The sequence below is a fragment of the Myxine glutinosa genome, chromosome 2 (assembly GCF_964187855.1).
Source record: "Myxine glutinosa chromosome 2, kmMyxGlut1.1, whole genome shotgun sequence".
NCBI classification, from domain to species: Eukaryota; Metazoa; Chordata; class Myxini; order Myxiniformes; family Myxinidae; genus Myxine; species Myxine glutinosa.
The window spans coordinates 143,908,183-143,931,537 of NC_136262.1; the positions used below are offsets into that span (position 1 = coordinate 143,908,183).

At 45.4% G+C, this 23,355-nt stretch overlaps 1 protein-coding gene across 11 annotated transcripts in view; it reads left to right on the forward strand.

Annotated features, from left to right (window-relative positions):
• LOC137421193 (actin-binding LIM protein 1) overlaps positions 1-23,355 on the forward strand; it is a 488,353-nt gene that overhangs the window by 147,430 nt on the left and 317,568 nt on the right. For 3 of the 11 annotated variants that reach the window (XM_078771776.1, XM_078771777.1, XM_078771778.1), the window contains exon 1: positions 9,916-10,051. The exons of the other annotated variants lie outside the window; for them this stretch is intronic. In XM_078771776.1, coding sequence (XP_078627902.1) covers positions 10,030-10,051 — 22 coding nt within the window. In that variant the 5' untranslated portion in view covers positions 9,916-10,029. Of the gene's footprint in view, positions 1-9,915; positions 10,052-23,355 lie in introns of those variants that run through there. 11 annotated transcript variants of the gene reach the window in all.

Sequence of the window (23,355 nt, forward strand, 5' to 3'; positions counted from 1 at the left end):
TTGGATCAAGTTGAGGGACTGCCCCTAGCAAAGCCTCTTGTGATTGGACAACAGTTTGAGTTGTCTCGCAAACAAATTTGTATTGTACAGAATTAAGGTAACTTACCGACCTGCAGTGTTGGTGTCCGCCCGATGGTCCGAGGCCCGATGGTCTGAAGGCCCTATGGTCCGAATTCAACCGTTTCGGACCATCGGGCCTTCGGACCACCTGGCTGGCACCGCAGTGTCAGCCATTACAACTCAGAGGAAATCGCATCCCAAGCCTCGTCATCGAAGCCACAGGAATTCAGAGCTTGCTGTAGGTGTGGAATAGAAGGAGCAACGTTTGTGGAACTAAGGGAAATGCCCTGCAATGGGCTTCACCTGTTGCTATTGCAAACGCCCGAAACACTGGATGTTGGTGTGCCGTAGGCAACAGTGACTGGGCAAAATGCACCTAATCGATGCTGAAGAAAAAGGCATCAACTACGGGAAGACATTTCAGAGGTTCTTCAGACATTAGTCCTTAATAGGTGGTCCACCTGAATCAGGAGAACGTGATATCTGGGGGAGACAGCTGAGAACCTTGGCCTCGTTGCTTAAGCCCCAGTCCCACTGTGGCGATTTTTTAAGCGAACCACAAGGAAACAGTACGAAATTGTTACAACGATTTAGGCCACGAATAATTTCAAGAAATGCCACCGGGATTGCCACATCTGGTTGAGGAACTAATCAACAGGACAATATTCGCGAATCAACTTGATTAGCAACGAATGTAGCAGAATAAACTTGATGCAGAAAGAACTAGAATGAGGCAGTGCGACGTGTGAGCCGAAGTTACACGAAGTAGGCGAAGACGTACAACGACGTGTTACGAAACGCAACGGAACAGGTAGACGGAGAATGGAAGCGCAACCAACTAGAACGAACTGGAAAGAACTGGAACGTGTCAGAACGATGCAGTACGAATTGTTCGGAGGCTATAAATACCGCGCATTTCCGTGGCGCTTCGCCAGTCCTTGAGAACATTTCCTTCCACATTGGACCAGGTGGGCGACACCATGGTTGTTCTGAACATTCTGTAACTGGACCTACAACAAATATGTAGGTAGAGTGAATGATACTGTATGAAAAACCTAGATGTCAATGATACAAAAGTACTGGGCTAGCATGATGTTATATGTTATTTTTAATAATTTCATGTAACTAATAACCTGCAGGAGGTCGTGTGCTAGTTGTAGTCTCTGAAGAGGGGTGAGGATGACAACCCACAGGAGGCACAGTGACTTTAAGAACCACATAGTGATGAACCACAGTGATGTGAGCGACTCTGGAAACTGACTTCGAGGAGAATCGGGCCCTTCTTATATACCCCTCGTACCCAAAATCGTGCTGGGCCTACTGGCATCGTTATATACCGTTCTACATCGTCATGGTCGTTCTGTATTCTTTCTTCATCTCATACAGCCGTTGTAACTCCTTGTGCCTCGTTGCTTTGTCTCATAGCTGTTCGATCTTAATCTTCTCTGCTTTCTGCGATTACCAACGACCGTCGTTCTTCCTCATTGCGCATCGAGTCAGGTCGTTCTACCACCGTTCTGTGTCTTCTCTCCTCACGACAGAAATTGAACCAGAACCGCAACGGAAAGCAGCGATCTTAACAACGAAGCGTTGAGAGTCACAAAGAATTGCAAAGAAGAGGAAGGATTACACGCGAATACACAACGACAATGGGCGAATGTGATTAAATCGTTGCGGCGCAACAACAGTTTTGAACATTTCAAAACTGTCGTAGCGCCTCCACGAATCGAGACGATCTGCACGATGCACAAGGAAAGTTTAACAGAACAAGAACGAACTAAAAAGAATCGGAACGTCTAAAGCGATTTTCTCCACGAATGCCAGATCGTTGTGGTTCGCTAAAAAAAATCGCTACAGTGGGACTGGGGCTTTAGCTGAGTTCCCTGGTGGAGCTCCTGTCAAATAATGGTGAGTCTGTTCCCCTAGAGCTTCGAGACTTTCCCAATATCATTGGTCTACTGAAGGCCAATTATATCGGGAAGGCCCGATATCATTGGTCCATTGGACTACCTCGGGTCTACCAAATCATAATAGATCCGTCAGCCAAAGGTGTTGTACATGGTGCACGCCACCCACTCACAGCCTTGAATCATCAAGGAACTGAACAGTACGGTAGGTAGGGATTTCAGAACTCCTTTGGAGGAACCAACCGAGTGGTTCAATGGTAGCTGCAGTGCACAACGGTAAACTGAGAATATTGTTACGGTCCGTGGTTAAGGATGTTATATTTGCCGAGCAGAGGCCCCGCGACCTAACAGTTTCCCCGATTCACCCAAACGTTGGCCCGATCACGCCACAGCTATTCAATGTGGAAAACTCTAAAACGACCGAATGTAGAGAGGAAGAAGAAGACGTACAGAAGAGTAACGGGATTTATTATTACACACACAAGCAAAAAGGAGCAGTCACGGTTATGTACAGGGACATGAAAAAGCAGGTGACACAGTGAAAATTACTAGCTTAATACAGACTTAATTGACTACCCAGGACAGAACAAACAGAACAAACTCACGTACACGAATGGGGAACTTGCAGGCAGGAATGGCTGGAAGGAGGAAAGTCCAATGGGTCCGGCAGCACGATCGGCTCGTTGGGCAGCCGCCGTCCCTTCGCGGCCCTGCTCAAACCGCCGTCCAGGCCCCAAACGGCTGTCGAGTGTTGTTGCTGCTGTGGACGCTGCTGCTGCTGCTGCTGTGGATGCTGCTGCTGCTGTGGACGCTGCTGCTGGCGAGCAAGGCGACGAATAGCAGGCTTTGTGCTTCCCTGGATGATCTCCTTTCTCTCTCTTGGACCTCACAACCCAGCTCTCTCTTTTGCACCTCACCACGCAGCTCAGCCTTGGACCACACAACTCAGCTCTTGTCATAGCTCATCTCTCATCTCCTTGGGGAACGTCCCGCGGCGGGTTATATAGGCCCCGCCCCTCAACCTTCACGAACCTCCTTGATGTTTCTCTCCACACCCTCTCCAAGTTCAACCCCTTGTCCGTGGTTGGTTGAGTGGGGCTGACTCACTCCTCCCCTCTATGACGAGGTGGGGACCCACCTTTCTTCCCCAACCCTGCCTCGTGGTCAATGGCGGCAATTGTTGGTTGGCAATGCGAATGGCAATTGACGAAAGGGGAAATGGAGGTTTTTGGGAATGGGAATGAAGGGAATCTATCTTTTCCACTTGGTGCAATGGAGTGTCATGTTAATGGACGACAAAGCCTTAATCTAAGACACATAATAAAGATATAAGCTACTGAACAAGGGTTTTATCGTGTCCTTCAATGTGTGCTTTATGGAATTAACTACCGGGACGCCCTTTTAACCTTTACACAACACTGGAGGCAGGAGGGGCCAGAATCAAACAATTTACTATACAATAAAAAAACATAATCCTCATATCCGCAACAATATGTTTGGATCCTGGCGATCTCAACAAGGCCATTAAATGTGTACACTATCCCATGTTGACGGTTGAGGAGGTGGTCTCCAAAATAGCAGAAGTCAAGTTATTATCGGTATTGGATGGAAAGAGTGGGGTTTTGCAGGTTCTCCTGGATGAGGAGTAGTCACAACTGACAACCTTCAATACCCCGATAGGTTGTTTTCTTTGGCTGAGGTTACCGTTTGGAATGAAATGTGTCACAGAAATATTTCGGCTTATCATGGATCCGATATTGGATTGGCATTGCTGGAGCCACAGCGATCATGGAAGATATTTTATGATTGCAGGATGAGATCGAGCTCATCACGACAGCAGTTTAAAGCAGGCCATGGAGAGGCCTACATCCTACAATCTCAAGTTGAACATGCAGAAATTCAAAGTTTGCCAAAAGGAGGTTCAGTATGTTGGGAATCTACTTACTGCAGACGAACTCAAGGCTGATTCCCTCAAGAATGTAAGCCGTCCGTGATATGCCAATTCCATGGAATATATAGGACAGACGGCGTTTCCTTGGATTCATTGCTCATCTCGGTGAATTGATTCCCCAACGGAGTGAAGTCATTGCACAACTTCAAGCTTTACTGAGAGCTGATAGTGTTTTGACTGGCAACCTGCACAGGACCAAGCTTTCTGGAAACGATTGGACCTCTGCTGTCAGCAGCCTGTCCTGAGGTACTATGACGTGGATGCACTGGCAGAGATCCATGTGGGTGCAAGTCAAAGCGGTCTCGGTGACAGGAGGGGAAGCCTGTTGCATGCACTTCATGATCCCCCTCTAAGGTGGAACAACGGTATGCACAGATTGAAAAAGAAATGCCTGCAATCCTCCATGCAAGCATGAAATTCCACTGTTACTCATGTGGCAAGGCAGTGACTATTCACGGACCACAAGCCGCAATGGCGGTTCGCTCAGAAGAAGAACTATCATTGGTGATTAATAAAATATGTCGTGCATATCAGGATACTTGCAAAAATCCAAATGATTAACTCTATGGCAGCACCCCAAGAAACAATAGTTGCCATGGAAACAGCAATTTGGCAATTTGGTAATTTGTAAAATTTGACCTATCAAATGTTTTTACACGATGGAATGTTGTGCGTAACAAATTAGCTTGATACATTTTCTAATTGCAGTCCAATAGGTGTTTTACCTGTTTTGGATGGCATTGAGCTTGCCCTTTTACTAATTTTGACCAGATTTTATACACATACGCTACACATGCTTACAAATGAGCTGCGTAAGTTTCATTTTGATGTCTTGAAAAATTCCTGAGGTTTGGCAATAATAAAATCACAAAAATATTCCATTTGAATGTAATGTTGGAGAAATATTGTTGCCACGGACAGTTTACTCTTTGCCACGTGGGGATTTTCTCTTTGCCACGTGGGGATTTTCTCTTTGCCACGTGGGGATTTTCTCTTTGCCACGTGGGGATTTTCTCTTTGCCACGTGGGGATTTTCTCTTTGCCACGCGGGGCTCATCTCTTTGCCACGCGGGCCTCATCTCTTTGCCACGTGGGGATTTTCTCTTTGCCACGTGGGGATTTTCTCTTTGCCACATGGGGCTTTTCTCTTTGCCACGTGGGGCTTTTCTCTTTGCCACGTGGGGCTTTTCTCTTTGCAACGTGGGGCTTTTCTCTATAACACGTGGGGTTTTTCCCTTTCTCACGTGTGGCTTTTCCCTTTGTCATGTGGGGATTTTCTCTTTGCCACGTGGGGATTTTCTCTTTGCCACGTGGAGCTCATCTCTTTGCCACGTGGGGCTCATCTCTTTGCCACGTGGGGATTTTCTCTTTGCCACGTGGGGATTTTCTCTTTGCCACGTGGGGCTTTTCCCTTTCTCACGTGGGGCTTTTCCCTTTGTCACGTGGATTTTTTTTCTCTTTGCCACGTGGGGATTTTCTCTTTGCCATGTGGGGATTTTCTCTTTGCCACGTGGGGCTTTTCTCTTTGCCACATGGGGCTTTTCTCTTTGCCACGTGGGGCTTTTCTCTATAACACATGGGGCTTTTCCCTTTCTCACGTGGGGCTTTTCCCTTTGCCACGTGGGGGTTTTCTCTTTGCCACGTGAGGCTTTTCTCTTTGCCACGTGGGGATTTTCTCTTTGCCACGTGGGGATTTTCTCTTTGCCACGTGGGACTTTTCTCTTTGCCACGTGGGACTTTTCTCTTTGCCACGTGGGACTTTTCTCTTTGCCACATGGGGCTTTTCTCTTTGCCACGTGGGGCTTTTCTCTATAACACATGGGGCTTTTCCCTTTCTCACGTGGGGCTTTTCCCTTTGTCACGTGGGGCTTTTCTCTTTGCCACGTGGGGGTTTTCTCTTTGCCACGTGAGGCTTTTCTCTTTGCCACGTGGGGATTTTCTCTTTGCCACGTGGGGATTTTCTCTTTGCCACGTGGGACTTTTCTCTTTGCCACGTGGGACTTTTCTCTTTGCCACGTGGGACTTTTCTCTTTGCCACGTGGGACTTTTCTCTTTGCCACGTGGGACTTTTCTCTTTGCCATGTGGGACTTTTCTCTTTTCCATTTTGGGCTTATCTCTCCCTCTAAATCCAGGAAAGCCCAGTATGCTGCTAAACCGAGGAAGGACCAGTGCGCTGCTAAACCGAGGATGGACCAGTGCGCTGCTAAACCGAGAAGAAACCAGTGCGCTGCTAAACCAAGATCCCGAGGACGCCAAAGACCCAAAATATCCCAAGGACCCCTCATATATTTTTTGAAGTATTGAAAATCCAATTCTGAATTCAGTTTTTCAGAGGTTGTCATGGGTCACGTGTCTGTTAAAACCAGGACTGTATCAAAGCAGGGCAGATTGTATCCTGGTTCTAACTGCCCGCAGTTATAAAGTGGCCCGTCCAGTTTTCTATTTTAGACACACACACACACACACACACACACACACACACACACACACACACACACACACACACACACACACACACTTGCCCTATTTCATGTAGCGGAATGCCAGCATATTTCTCCCTGAACAGTGGCACAATTTGTACCTTTGTGATGTATGCAAAGTACTTTGTGATCTGTAGTTTCCCTATTGACAACTGATGTGTCCGTGCAAAGAGGGCTGAGATGAATCATTAAGTGACATTTATCTTGGGACTTTAATGACATTTTTAAGAACAAACTAATTTTAAAATGTGCATGATTGTGTATGTACAACAACAAGAAGGAACTTTGGCACGTAAGGATTCAGTCTCGGCGGCTTTATCCTGGACATGCTACTTCTGTTCTCCCAACAATGAATCTGCCCTCAATGTCACACAAGATGAGGGCCCTATCTCTCGACATATCTTGAGCATCCGATACCATCTGGTACCCTGCCTTGATCTCCAAATGATCTGCCTATGGCATCCAACACCACCTCCAAACATGGTTTACTGACTTCCTCTACTCTCACAGCCAACAGGTGTGGGTAGAACAGATCATGCATTTGTATTGGGGACGATCTGAGATGGTGGTGAACAGCTGTCGATGACCTGGAGGGAAGAAGGGGATTGTAGAGGATGTGGAAGTTTGTTCCACAGGTGGGGAAAATTAGGAACGGATAAGTGGAGGTTATCCTTGATTTAGGTCGTTTAACCAAAAGGGGGTAGATGCTGGACTGCGTGTGCCCTGCAGAATCTTGTGATGTATGCAAAGGGTAAGGGGGAGGAGGCAACAGTTGCCCTCATTATTCTCCACATCACTTATTTCTCCTCTATTTTTTTCTTCAACCCTGCTGTTGGTGTACCCCCCCCCCCCTCCCCTCTCTTTCTAATTTCTACTTTTCTTTTTGTTCTGTTACATCTTGATCAGTTCTGTGTTCTATCTCCCCCACAAACTTCAATATTGTCTTCAATACTTCAATAATTCAATATTGTCTACTAGAGAAGAGGCCATTTGTCCCATCATACATGCTCTACAGTCTACACCAACACCAGTTACCATTACTTATCAACATGCAAGCTACCGACAAGTCCTTCACATGCAAGCTATGTACATGTCCTTCACATGCAAACTACCTACATGTCCTTCACATGCAAGCTACCTACATGTCCTTCACATGCAAGCTATGTACATGTCCTTCACATGCAAGCTATGTACATGTCCTTCACATGCAAACTACCTACATATCCTTCACATGCAAGCTACCGACAAGTCCTTCACATGCAAACTACCTACATGTCCTTCACATACATGCTACCTACATGTGCTTCACATGCAAACTACCTACATGTCCTGCACATGCAAGCCCCCTACATGTCCTGCACATGCAAGCCACCTACAAGTCCTTCACATGCAAACTACCTACATGTCCTTCATATACAAGCTACCTCAAAGTCCTTCACATGCAAACTACATACATGTCCTTCACATACAAGCTACCTACATGTCCTTTACATGCAAGCTACCTTCATGTCCTTCACATACATGCTACCTACCAGTTCTTCACATGCAAGGTACCTACATGTCCTTCACATGCAAGCTACCTCCATGTCCTTCACATGCAAACTACCTACATGTCCTTCACATGCAAACTACCTACATGTCCTTCACATGCAAACTACCTCCATGTCCTTCACATGCAAACTACCTACATGTCCTTCACATGCAAACTACCTCCATGTCCTTCACATGCAAACTACCTCCATGTCCTTCACATGCAAACTACCTCCATGTCCTTCACATGCAAACTACCTCCATGTCCTTCACATGCAAACTACCTCCATGTCCTTCACATGCATCTACCTCCATGTCCTTCACATGCAAACTACCTCCATGTCCTTCACATGCAAACTACCTACATGTCCTTCACATACAAGCTACCTACATGTCCTTTACATGCAAGCTACCTTCATATACATGCTACCTACCAGTTCTTCACATGCAATGTACCTACATGTCCTTCACATGCAAACTACCTCCATGTCCTTCACATACAAGCTACCTCCATGTCCTTCACATGCAAACTACATACATGTCCTTCACATGCAAGCTACCTCCATGTCCTTCACATGCAAACTACATACATGTCCTTCACATGCAAACTACCTCCATGTCCTTCACATGCAAACTACCTACATGTCCTTCACATACAAGCTACCTAAATGTGCTTCACATGCAAGCTACCTCCATGTCCTTCACATGCAAACTACCTACATGTCCTGCATATGCAAGCCACCTACAAGTCCTTCACATGCAAACTACCTCCATGTCCTTCACATACAAGCGATGTACATGTCCTTCACATGCAAGCTACCTCCATGTCCTTCACATATAAGCTATGTACATGTCCTTCACATGCAAACTACCTGCATGTTTCACGTGCAAGCTACCAACATGTCCTTCACATGCAAGCTACCTCCATGTCCTTCACATACAAGCTATGTACATGTCCTTCACATACAAGCTATGTACATGTCCTTCATATACAAGCTATGTACATGTCCTTCACATGCAAGCTACCTACAAGTCCTTCACATGCAAGCTACCTGCAAGTCCTTCACATGCAAGCTACCTGCATATTTCACGTGCAAGCTACCTACAAGTCCTTCACATGCAAGCTACCTGCAAGTCCTTCACATGCAAGCTACCTGCAAGTCCTTCACATGCAAGCTACCTGCATGTTTCACGTGCAAGCTACCTGGAAGTCCTTCCAATATTTCTACACCCCTCTATCTCAAATCATTGGTCCAATCTATATCTTCTTTAAAATGTTGAGTTTTGTTGAGAAGATAGCACCACATCTCTCCATATCCGGTACTGTGTTTAAACCTTAACTTGTTCATGGTGATGGTATCGTCAGTAAGCAGTCTCTTGTTTATCTTTTTTTTAAAGCACTACGATAGACCATGCACGAGGTCAGAGGTCACAGTGCATCAGGTCACCTGTCCCATTGCGGTAAATAGTCTGCCAAGGCTCGGTTGGTAATACCTGTTGAAACCCTGTTTACTCTCGTCCCCGTAAAACTGCAGAACGTTCACCTCCTCTGACTCTGTGACCCGAGTTCACTTCGACAAGGGATTTTGTAGATTACATTTGCACTTACGAATCAAGCGCCGTCATTGGGCGTTTACGTCTCGGCCCTGCTCATCATCGGCTTTCTAAGTGAATACACTAGACTAGACTAGGCCCAACCGCTGATACGACTTCCATATTGAAAATAGAACGGTAGACGTCTCGCACAGACCATGAGACAAGTCTGCCGTCGACGATCGCACAGTTTCGACCTCTGGCGTCCTGATTTGTCCGCCTTCCTCGCAATGACGTTTCACATTATCCCACTCTTTCCCGACTCCTCGACCGCCCTCCAGAGTCCAGAATCCAGATTCCAGATGCAATTGGTGCAGTCTCCGCCCCGCGCCCCCTCTCTGTTCTTCGGCCGAGAGGGCGGAGACTCCTAAGCGCTAGCTCCGCCCCGCACATCCCTCCTCCGTTCGCTCGCGCTCGGCATCGACAGGCGGCGGCCGGTGTCCTTTTCCCGCATCCGCGCGAGTTCTCTGGGAGATCCACCCGCGGTGCTCCACCTCGTCCGTACAGATGGTCGTTCTGGAAGGAGAAGGTATTGTTGGACCTTCGGACGCATCGTTGGGCGTACATAGATCGCGCGTCGTTGTCGTCGCACTCCACGCGACGTCCATGCGATGCCATACGCGTCATACTTGTACAAGGGACTCGATCTGAACATACATGATACATGTAGACGTGTCTATGGAATATTTTGTGCAATATCTGCAGGGAATTCCAAGAGTCCCGTTTGCCATAGAGAGCGCGGGTAATTATCCGATCCTTCCAAAAGGAAATCTTTAATTCATGAGCTATAAGTGTGTTGTAATGATTATGTTGTATTGTACACTATGACTATAACAGACAATATTAAATATTATATCAGTATGCTCTTTTTTTTTTTTAATGATCCTGAGTCATCATTTCACATGTTACATTCGTACTGATTTCATATGTGTTCTATTGCATCTGCTCCATGAACAATAGGACCAGGCTTGAGGTTTCGGTGTAAATTTTGTGTCATTTTGTACAAATTGTAAATGTCACTACCATGTGCTGTAACTTTGAACTCAGATCGCCATCTTGATAATGGTGTTGTTGCAACAGCCTTGAGTGAACCGTTGCACAGTGTGGCCTGTAGTGTTCACACTGCATTCCTTCCTGGGACATTGTGCAAGGTGTCCGTCTTACCATGTCACGTGACGCAACTCACACAAGGTGCGTCTGATTACCTGCTCAGGGCACGTGTGTGATGCAGCATGTGCTACATAATGATGGGAATTTTCGATTCCACTTGGAATGCTGTGCGTGAAATGTAAAGGAGGGAAAGGTATTTGTATCAAATAACAAGGACATACAGGTAAGGAGTCTATGGACAAATGAACACCAAGGCTCTGAGAAAATGAGGCGAGCGCTCAAACAATGCATCTCCTTTGTCTCTTGATCCATAAATAACCATGAGCCACAATGGTTCGAATCCAGCACACTGATCTGCGAATATTTTGGACATCGTAACGATGTAGGGAACGACGAGCATGTGGGACGTCTCATCCTCGCGTATCGTAATCATTTCCATACCCCGCCCTGTTCTCTTCGTGATGCCAACGGTGCATTGTTGTGACGTCATTGCCTTTATGGAAGCTCGTTTGGTCCCACAAGTTGCAAATCGTTCTTCAAAGTCGCAATCTATATCAATAAAACACAGTGTGTGTGTGTGTGTGTGTGTGTGTGTGTGTTGTGTGTGTGTGTGTGTGTGTGTGTGTGTGTGTGTGTGTGTGTGTGTTATACCTATAGACTCCTAAACGGAGAGGCTCACGTACTTGATTTTTGGCATAGACGTGGCCATTGATCTTTGATCATGGACGGATCATGGATCAGACGCACCCATTGATCGCACCCATTGATCTAACCCTAACCCTAACCCCCTCTCCTCCCTCCCCCCTCCCCTCCTGTCCCCTTCCCCCCTCCCCTCCCCTTCCCCCCTCCCCTCCCCTCCCCTTCCCCCCATCCTCCCCTCCCCTTCCCCCCTCCCCTCCCCTCCCCTTCCCCCTCCCCTCCCCTCCCCTTCCCCCCTCCCCTCCCCTCCCCTTCCCCCCTCCCCTCCCCTCCCCTTCCCCCCTCCCCTCCCCTCCCCTTCCCCCCTCCCCTCCCCTCCCCTCCCCTTCCACCCTCCTTCCCCCCTCCTTCCCCCCCTCCCCTTCCTCCTCCTCCCCTCCCCTTTCCTCCTCCTCCCCTCCCCTTCCCCCCTCCACCCACTTCCCCTTCATAATATTATGCTATTATCAACATTCATGATAATAGCATAATATTAATGTTATGACAAAACATTAATATTAATAATATTCCCTCTCCCCAAGGGGTTTTTCATGCTTGGCCAAACTCCATGTCAACGTTTATAAATAGCTTATCATAGCATTTCATGGAAGTGTATTTTTTTGTAGTTTTTTTTTGTATACGAAGTTATCAGGAAAAGAAACAGGGAATCTGAAGGTGTTACATTTGGGGGAGATTAATGGTGGTAGAAAAGATCAAGGTTTTGGATTGGGGAAGATAAGAGATGGTGGTGAACAGCTGTTTTAAAGACCTGGAGGGTGGAGTAGGATTGAAGAGGGTGAGCGAGTTTGTTCCAGAGGCGGGAGAAAAGAGGAAAGAAAGAGTGAAGGTGAGCAGAGTCTTGATTTGGGCAGTTTCACCAGAAGAGGGTTGGTGGCAGATCTTGTGCGACCTGGAGGAATATTTGGGGGACAGAGCACAGACAGAGCTGGGGGAGCTAGGGCGGAGAGGAGTCGGTAGAAGACAGACAGACCACCAACCTGCCTGCGGTGAGTGAGTGAAAGGCCCTCAGAATCAGCTTCATCGCGGGAGATACCAATGATTTTGAATGCTTTGGTTTAAAAAGCATGAAGCCGAGATAGGTGTGAGGCAGGTGCATCAGCCCAGAGGGGAGAGCAGTATTCCATCAAGATGCGGATGAAAGCTTTGTACGTGGTGAGGAGCTCAGTAGAGCCAAGGAAGGACTTCACATGACGGAGGATACCCTGTCGGTGACTCGCTTTGGAGGCCAGCTTGGAAATGTGGCTTTACCTGGAAAGATCATGGCAGATAGTGAGACCCAAAATCTTGAGTGACAGAACTTCTTTGAGAGGATTGTTGAGAAAGTAGATGGGAGGGTTGTCCAGTCGGTCTTTTCAGAGAGACAAAGTGAGAGTGTGAGATTTGTCAGGATTGAAAGACATGTTCCACTCTTTGACCAGTTTGTGATTTTGTCCAGGTCTGCAGAGAGTGAAGCGGCTACTGCTGCCGATCTGAGGGTTGAGATATGGAGCGTCAGACAGTGGAGTCATCAGCAAAGAGATAGAGAGGATTTTTCCAAAGTCGGAGAGATCATTAATGAAGACCAGAAAAAGCACAGGGCCCAGCACGCTGCATTGAGGAACTCCAGCCTGAACAGGAGGGGGAGATGAGAGAAACCCATTCAGGGCCACACGTTGACTACGGCTAGAGAGGAAGTCCGCTAGCCATGCGTGGAGATTTCCATGGATACCAAAAGAGGAGAGTTTGGTGAGCAGAGCTGGGTGCCAGACCGTATCGAAGGCACGTGATATGTCAAGGGAGACAGCTCTGATTTCCTGTTTAGCATTGAGAACCTCTATACATTGTTGAGACAGCAGAAGCAACATGTCCAGAGTAGAATGACCTGGTCTGAAACCAAATTGATGATCAGAGATCAAGCCATTGGAGAAGAGCAAGGATTTGATATCCGAAGCAATGATGGATTCCATGACCTTGCTGAAAATTAGGAGAAGGCTGATTGGTCTGTTGTTGCAAGGATCTGTTTTTGCACCTTTTTGTGTAAAGCGGTGATGTTGGCTAATTTCCAAGCAAATGGCAGATGACGTTAAGCAAAAGAGAGGGTGAAGAGAACAGAGAGAGGGTGAGATAGAGCGGCAGAGCAGGATTTTTTTAGATATCCTGTTCGCAAAGAGACAGGCAAACTGACAGGCAGACAGGCAGACAGACAAACAGACAGACAAACAGACAGACAAACAGACAGACAAACAGACAGACAAACAGATAGGGGTGAAAACAACCTCCATCCACCTTTGGTTCCTCAGGTAATGATACCCTGCACGGTCTGATCCTAAGTTAAAACAGACCTGTGCCCCAGTAGCGACATGTGCTGAGGCAAGCGTAGCGAGCCAATCCACGCCAGTATATTAAAATGTTGTTGTTTTCACAAAACATAGCTATTCTTGTTACCAGATCATTATTTTGATGCTTGTCCAATATTCTCTTTCCCCCAAATGTGATTCTAAACCTGTTAGAATGTGTAGTATTTTTGCCCGTGTGTGTTCGATGTTTACGAATGTGGTATACAAACGTGTTTGCTATTTTCATAAGGAAAAAGAATTGGATTATGAACCATGGAACACAAATGATTCAAATGGTGATTTTTCCTTATCAATGATCAAATATTTTTTTGATAATACACTTTCGACTAAATTGGAATTTGTTTTCTGCAAAGTTCAGAAAACGTTTCCTCCTATTTTCATTTCTCCACATCTCCACTAATAAATATAACATTTGTAACTTGTTCCTGCAACTTGTGACAATTCTCTGTAATGATCAGTAGTTGTTAAAAATACCCCAAAAAACACACAAATGTCATCATTATGCCCTTTTCATAAGATGGTTTGTTGTTTTACAAACTTGGGCCCACATATTTGAACAAAATTCAGACTCTTCCTGATCCAAAACTGCTACCTAGAGGCAGCAATTATGGACCAGGTCCCTCAAAGGCACCAAAATGACACATTCAAACTCCTTCTTTTGTATGCAGCTCGTGACTGTGGGTGGGGCGTGGATGCGCTACTGTTGGACATTCCCCTCTGTAGGTTAGAGCAGGAATTTGGAATTTGGCCATGATGCTGATGATAGCTCACCTACTCTTTGCAAAGAACACAATGGCATCTTTAACGTCGACCAACTAATGCTGGCAAGCGGGATGCCCAGGTTAACATACATCCGAGGCACAGCACACACCTTGATGCCTTGCCCTGCCTGTGACATGCCAGGATGAAGGTTTCCAGTGGGGTCAAAATTCCAACTCAGACTAGACAGCTGAGAGGCGAGTGTGCACACCTCTAAGCTATCATTCATTCAGACCCCTCCTGATCCATAACTGATGCCTAAAAGGCAGCAGTTATGGATCATGTACATAAGAGGCATGAAATGACACATTTGGACTCCTGATCCATAACTATACCCTAATAGGCACCACAAAGAGTAAGCCTTCAATAAAAGATCAAATGAGATCACTGTACTCGTGCGATTGCCTCTTACAGTGCCATAATCTGTTGGTTTAAGTGCATATTGGCAGCAGGTAAGTCATAAAGGTACAGGGAAGCAGCTATCAGGATTTTACAGCGCTGTATTAGCCTCTTGTGCTTACAAGAAGACAGGTGTATTATTCAAAAGGACCGTATGCTGTTACCTTTTTCTTCCAAGACTATCGGTAACCCATGGGAATTTGATTGTAGGACTACATGGAACACTTCAAGATTGATGCAATACATGCAGGGCCCTCCATAAGTGTTGGAATAGTGAAGTCAAATTTGTTATTATTGCTATATTCTCAAGAAATTTGGATTTGAGATCAAAAGATGAATATGGGGCAAGCATACAGAATGTCAGCTTTTATTTATTGGTATTTCTATGTATATACAAGGCCTTCAGAAAGCATTCACACCCCTTAAAATGGATTAAATTGAGATTTTGTCACCGATCTGCACATAATACCAAATAATGTCAAATGTCAAATGTCAAAGTGGAATTTTTTTCTTTTTCAAAATAATTAAAAATGAAAAGCTGGAATGTCTTCAGTCAATACGTATTCAGCCCCTTTGCTATGACACTCCAAATTGAGCTCAGGTGCATCCAATTTCCTTTCATCAACCTTGAGATATCTCTACAACTTGATGGGATTCCACCTGTGGCCAATTCAATTGATTGGACATGATTTAGAAAGAAACACACCTTTCTATACATGGCCCCACAGTTGGCAGTGCAAGTCAGAGCAGAAACTCTACCATGAAGTCCAATAAACTGTCCGCAGAACTCTGAGACAGAATTGTGAGGAGGAATAGATCTGGGGAAGGGTAGAAAACAATTTCTAGAGTGTTGAAAGTTTCCGAGGACATAGTGAGCTCCAACATTAGGAAATAGAAAGAATATGGATCTACCCAGACTCTTCCTAGAGCTGGCCGTCTGACCAAACTGAGCAACCGGGCAAGAAGGACCTTGGCCAGGGAGGTGACCAAGAACCCAAAGACCACTCTGACAGAACTACAGAGTTCCTTGGTTGAGATGGGAGAACCTGCCGGAAGGGCAACAGTCTCTGCAGCACTTCACAATCCTAGGCTTTATGGGAGAGTGGCCAGACGGAAGCCACTCCTGAGAAAACGGCATATGACCTTTTCATTTTCAATAAATTTGTAAAAAATTCTGAAAACATGTTTTAACTTTGTCATTATGAGTTATTACATGTATACCAGTGACAAAACAATCTCAATTTAAACCATTTATAATTCAGGCTGTAACACAACAAAATGTGAAAAACGTCAAGGGGTGTGAATACTTTTTGAAGTCACTATGCTTTACCACTGCAGAAGAACAGCACTTTTAATGTCCAGTCCCCCTATTTTAGGTAAGCATAAGCATTCTAAAAGATTAACTTAAAGTAAATCAAAGTATTATAATAGTTAGTATTTGGTTGCATATCTCTTGCATGCAATAACTGCATCGAGCCTGTGAGCCAATGACATCACCAAACTCTTGGTATCTTCCTTTGAGATGCTTTGCCAAGCCTTTACTGCAGCCATTTTCAGTTGTTGTTTGTTTTGGGGCGTTTCTATCTTTCGTGTCCTCTTCAGCAAGTGAAATGCTGCTCCATTGAATTTAAATCAGGAGATTGACTTGGCAAGTCTAAAACCATCCACGTTTTCCCCTGATGAACCCCTTGTTGCGTTGGCAGTGTGTTTTGGGTCGTTGCCTTCCTGTATGGTGAAGCACCGCCAAATAAGTTTGGAGACATTTTCTTGTACACGGGCAGACAAAATGTTTCTGTTCACTTCCGAATTCATTCTGCTGCTGCCATCATTAGTTACATCGTCAATATAGATGAGTGAGTCAGTTCCAGAGGCAGCCATACAAGCCCAAGCCCTGACACTACCTCCACCGTGCTTCACAGATGAGGTAGTATGCTTTGGAGCATCTGCAGTTCCTTCCTTTCTCCACACTTTCACTTTTCCATCACTTTGGTAAAGATTTATCTTGGTCTCATCTGGCCATAAAACTTTGTTCCAGAACTCACGGGCTCACCTCTGTACTTCTTGGCAAATTCTAATCTGGCCTTTCTATTTTTGGTGCAGACGAGAGGTTTGCATAGTCTTTGTAATTCTACTGTCGAAGTCGGAACAGTAGATTGTGATACTTTCACCCCTGCACTCTGAAGGTTTTTGGTGATGTCACTGGCAGCATTTTTCGCTCTGATGCAATGGATTTTTTTTAGGATTTTTCTTCACAGCTCTGATGATTTTTCTCTCATCAACTGCAGTTGTTTTCCTTGGCTGACCTGGCTGTTGTCTATTGTTAAATACACTCGTGGTTTCTTTCTTTTTCAAAATATAGCAACTTGTACTTATGTCCAATTTTTGTGCTTTGGTTCTAATTGAATTATTCTTTTCTTTCAGCTTCCAAATTGCTTGTTTTTCTCATACCCAGTTCTTTAATCTTCATGTTGGTTTATGCATATTGACTCCAAAGGCAAAAGCAAAAGCTAGAACCAAGACAAGACATTCACAACTCTTTTATGTGTGAATGATCTTCATCTTATCTCAAATCCCAAATTTTTTGAGTATAGCAATAATAACAAATTTGACTTCACTGTTACAATACTTATGGAGGGCTGTTACGTGTTCCTCCCCGACTTCCTGGTCTCGGTATACCTCCGAACCCCGAGAGGAGCCACGGCAGAAAAATATGTTATCCTGTGTCAAAAGCAATGGTGAAACCACACCAATTGCCAATAATACAAACACCAATAATACAAACAAATATTGTATAAAAATCACACAAAAAACAGTACAACAATAATAGGAATCAAGAGTACAATAAATATCTCCTATGATGGTACCATCCGCTAACATGCATGAGGTAACTCACTGTGCTCCAAGTGAGTGGAAAATAACCTTCCCCAGTGTCTCTATATTCCCGTCTTCGAGCTCAGAGTTGGTCCCCTCCAGTGATCAACGGAACGATGCCGAATCGAAACCAGAATCTCGTTCAGAGGACAGGCACAGACACGCCGCCCAAAACGGCACAAACGCGCACGCGGCCCAAAGCGGAGAAAATGGTCACGTAGTTAAAGCGGCACAAAGGCGCACTCATGGCGACTGGGAAATCCAACGGCACCCTCCAGGTATGAACTTTCACTGTTCATGGTCGGCGAGCCGCAAAGTAATCGTCAAAAGCCTCGGTGCACACACACACCACAGATACGTCTGGAAGCGGTGGAAACGGTTGACGAAGCAAGGAAAGTCTGCTCGACGCGCGAGGCGCACGAGTCAAAATGGCCGACGGCTCGTGGTTCTCGAGTCGTCACGACCCAGCAATGATTCTTCGGAATCTAACGCCAAACCTGACACGCAGGATGATCCGTCACAGCAATAACAACTTTATCGCAGGAATTCCTTTTTCCCAGGAAACCCAAAGTACGTGACTCTTGCTCGTCAACGTTCGTTGCAGACCGCAAAGCAACCAGCTTCTTCTCTGACTCTCTCGCTCTGCCCTCTCCTCTCTTCTCTCCCGTCGTCTTCCGGTTCGGTTTCCAGTATCATTTAAAGTTAGCCTTTTTAACTTTTTTTTTTTTTTTTTTTTTTTTTTTTTTTGTATACAAGATCGAGGCTCGTGAAAGAGCGAACATTAATCACACAGAAAGACAAACAGACACATAAAACAAATAACATCGGGAGCGGTAGACAAGATGGGGAGAGAGGGGGAAGGACACAAACACAACATTTGAGAGCAGGGACCGAGAGACATGGAGACATCGAGAGATCTGTGGGAGGGAGAGGGCTTTGGGGGGGAGGCATGTGAAGGGGGGGAGGCATGTGAAGGGGGGGAGGCATGTGAAGGGGGGGGGGTGGGAGAGGTATAAACATATGGACACTGCCAGGATTTCCAGGAAATAAGTTGGAATTTCAAACAAGGTGGATCTGGGGTGAATTAGTGGGGGTAGAAAAGATCAAGGTTATGGATGGGGGAAGATAAGAGATGGTGGTGAACAGCTGTTTTAAAGACCTGGAGGGAGGAGAGGGATTGAAGGGAGTGTGGGAGTTTGTTCCACAGGCGGGAGAAAAGAGGAATGAAAGAGTGAAGGTGAGCAGAGAGCCGAGATTTCGGCAGTTTAACCATCAGAGGGTTGCTGGCAGATCTTGTGCGACCTGTAGGAATATTTGGGGGACAGAGCACAGAGAGAGCTGGGGGAGCAAGGCCGGAGAGGAGTCGGTAGAAGACAGAAAGACCACCCACCTGCCTGCGGTGAGTGAGTGAAAGGCCCTCAGAGATAGCTTCATCGCGGGAGATTCCAATGATTTTGAAAGCTTTGGATTCAACAGCGTGAAGCCGAGCCAGGTGTGAGGCAGGAGCACCAGCCCATAGGGGAGAACAGTATTCCATTGAGCTGCGGATGAAAGCCTTGTAAGTGGTGAGGATCTCAGGTGTGCCGAGGAAGGACTTCGCACGACGGAGGATGCCCAGTCGGCGACTGGCTTTGCAGGCCAGCTTGGAAATGTGGTTTTCCCAAGAAAGATCATGGCAGATAGTGAGACCCAAAAGCTTGAGTGACAGAACTTATTGGAGAGGATTGTTGAGAAAGTAGATGGGAGAGTTGTCCAGTCGATCTTTTCGGAGAGACATAGTAAGAGAGTGAGATTTGGCAGGATTGAAATTGATTTGGCAGTATTTACAAGTGATGTCATATTTACAAGTGTGGGTTCTAAAACCGCAACACTGCACCCCCCACACCCCCCCCCCCCCCCCGTTTTTTCCAGGCTCATCCCGAGCCGAAACAAAAGGGACTATCTTTTAAATTAATGTGACACTTAGGTGTGGTTACCCTCTACTTTTAACCTCACCATGAGTGTGACAGTTTTAACACTAGATATGTCCCACCTGACTTTAGATAACTTTAGACTTTAGACCAACTTTAGATAACTGTTCACGAATAATAACCCTTTTGAGAATAATAATAGTACATAATATCAGAAATATGTTAAGTGGGTGAAAACCACAACAACGGAAGTTACGAATCCGTAACAAGGGCACTGTATGTTTTTATCGCTAATCTTCATCCTAATGAAGGTAAAGCAGTACTTGCACGGTCAGAGGAAGGAAGGAAATATCTTGGCAGTGTTGTGATTAAACTACCAGTGTTCAAACAACTGCTAACTTGCCTTGGAAATGAGATAGAATGAGTGTTAACAGTTATGTTTTTAAATCAAGAAGAATGGTTGCTACAGCAAGAGTCATGTATTATGGCATTTTTATTGGTCATAAACCCTACAATTTTGCAGAGGAATAAGGAAATATTTGAATGTCATTGTGAAAATGGATGGACATCTGCTCAATCAGGGGTATCTGTTGTACCAATTTCATGTTGATGAATCATTTTGTTGTTTTGTTCATCTGTATTACATCTTCCTGAGTAGAATGTTGAGCTGGGGTTTAGAGTTATAGATATGTCGGGCTATGGAATGAGCCAGCCACAATCACCGGGCAAAAGGGAAAACCACAATCCTCTTCTCTGAAGATTACATTGGAAAATTGAACCGAGTCATATTCATCTGAGTGTGTGCAGCATTTGGCTTTTGGTAGCACTGTGAAATGGGGTGAATAGGGACAGCAAGGTGAATAGGGACAACAACTGAAAAAAAGTTCGGAAACTTTTTTCGCTGAAAATTGATAACCATACTGATTTGTTGATATTTGGGTTGAAAGTGTTCTCTTGTTTTTTTTAAAAGCAACTTATAGTCCCTATTAACCCCATATATGGATATTAACCCCATATATGGATTTTTATGGCTGTCCCTATTCACCCCGTTTTATGGGTGAATAGGGGCAGTCACTAATACAAAAAAATAATAATCAAGAAACAATCCTGAGTTTCCAACTTATTGCTAAATTGATAGCTCAGATGGATTTTTTTTTTTTTTTTTTTTTTTTTGTATACTGAATCGAGGCTCGTGAAAGAGCTAACATTTATTTCACAAACAAAACAACCAGACAAACAAAACACACAAAAAGAGGGAGCGGAAGACAAGATGGGGAGAGAAGGGGAAGCACACAACCACAACATTTGAGAGCAGGGAGAAGTGTGGGAGGGAGAGGGCTTGGGGGCAGGATGCACATAATATGCACCCATAATATAAACCACGGTGCCAATGAAAAAAAATATGGGATAAAAAGTTTCTCCAAACTGTCCCTATTTCTTGATTATTATTTTTTTGTATTAGTGACTGTCCATATTCACCCGTAAAACGGGGTGAATAGGGACAGCCATAAAAATCCTATTTATTCCTATTTAACCCATATATGGGGTTAATGGGGACTATAAGTTGCTTTTTTTTAAACAAGAGAACACATTCAACCCAAATATCAACAAATCAGTATGGTTATCAATTTTCAGCGAAAAAAGTTTCCGAACTTTTTTTCAGTTTGTGTCCCTATTCACCCCATTTCACGGCATGTAGTATGTAGTTCATGTAGTTCTGCTTCTGGTAGTCTCTGGGAGTGAGGCTATCGTGCTGTTACTGTCCTGTTGGTTAGGGCAGACATTGGATATGTAAACTCTACAAGTGAATGCAAGAACATGGGACACCTACCTAACCCCCCTCCCCCACTCCCCCTCCTTAAAATCCCTTCAAAGTACAGCAAGCTGATTGGTGCAAACCATTGCCTATGAAGCACCAGATTGGCAGTTTATCGTCGAGTCGGAAATCAAACACAGACTAACCTCTAAGTTGAATACACTACCTCTGAGTTATCCTGATAGGCCCACTTCTGGCCTATCCTCAAACCCCTTACGCTGGGTCATTTAGTTTAACACATCATGTCATCATAGATTGTACAGACTTGGCATTTAATATGGAATATTTTTTTTGTGGGGGTGAACTTACTTTTCAAGATGACTTAGAACCAAAAGTTCATTGGAATTATGTTGAAATTATTCTAGAGTTTGTTAATGTGACCTTTGAAAGAAACAAAAACCACATTTGACATTTCGAAGCAAATAGATTGATCCTTGAAAGTGATGTAAACTGATATCGAACTCAATTCACGCACAGTACTGTGTTGAACTTCTGTACGTTTTCCAGAAGTATCTCTTTATTTTGCACATTAGCCAAAAAAATTTCAACCAAAACAAAAGCTAAATTATGACTGGGATTACGGACAGTAAAATTACAGTTCAATACTTCGTGTAACCCCCATGAGCATTCAGGAGAGCACGTACACGTCGAGGCATGCTGTTCACGAGATTTGCCAAGGTTTGGACAGGAATCGCTTGCCATGCAGTGACAACAGTCTGCTGCAATTCACGCACAGAGGTCGGCTGCTGGTCCAAGTTGTCGATTTGACGCGTTAATTCTGCCCACAAGTTCTCTATCGGATTCATATCCGGGGACATGGCAGACCACTCCATATGCTCTACACCACGGTCAGCAAGAAAGTGTTGGATCATGCGAGCACGATGAGGCCGTGCATTGTCATCTTGGAAGACAAAGTTTCCTCGAAAGGTTGCACGAGCAAATGGAAGCAATGTTTCTTCCAGAATGACGCTGTACTTGATCTGGTTCAGGTTTCCATGAAGGAGGGGGGGGGGGGTTTCAGGTTTGGTTTCAGACCAGGTCACTCTACTCTGGACATGCTGCTTCTGCTGTCTCAACAATGGATGGAGGTCCTCAATGCCAAACAGGAAATCAGAGCTGTCTCCCTTGACATATCACGTGCCTTCGATACGGTCTGGCACCCAGCTCTGCTCACCAAACTCTCCTCCTATGGTATCCATGGAAATCTCCATGCATGGCTTGTGGACTTCCTCTCTGGTCGTAGTCAACGTGTGGCCCTGAATGGATTTCTCTCATCTCCCCTTCCCGTTCAGGCTGGAGTTCCCCAAGGCAGTGTGCTGGGCCCTGTGCTTTTTCTGGTCTTTATCAATGATCTCTCCGACTCTCTGGAAAATCCTCTGTATCTCTTTGCTGATGACTCCACTCTCTGCCGCTCCATTCCTCTTCCCTCAGATCGGCAGTCTGCAGCCTCCTCACTCTCTGAAGACCTGGACAAAATCACAGACTGGTCAAACATGTGGAACATGTCTTTCAATCCTGACAAATCTCACAATCTTACTATGTCTCTCCGAAAAGATCGACTGGACAACCCTCCCATCTACTTTCTCAACAATCCTCTCCAAGAAGTTCTGTCGCTCAAGCTTTTGGGTCTCACCATCTGCCATGATCTTTCTTGGGAAAACCACATTTCCAAGCTGGCCTCCAAAGCCAGTCGCCGACTGGGCATCCTCCGTCGTGCGAAGTCCTTCCTAGGCACACCTGAGCTCCTCACCACATACAAGGCTTTCATCCGCAGCTCAATGGAATACTGTTCTCCCCTATAGGCCGGTGCTCCTGCCTCACACCTGGCTCGGCTTCACGCTGTTGAATCCAAAGCTTTCAGAATCATTGGAATCTCCCGCGATGAAGCTATCTCTGAGGGCCTTTCACTCACTCACCGCAGGCAGGTAGGTGG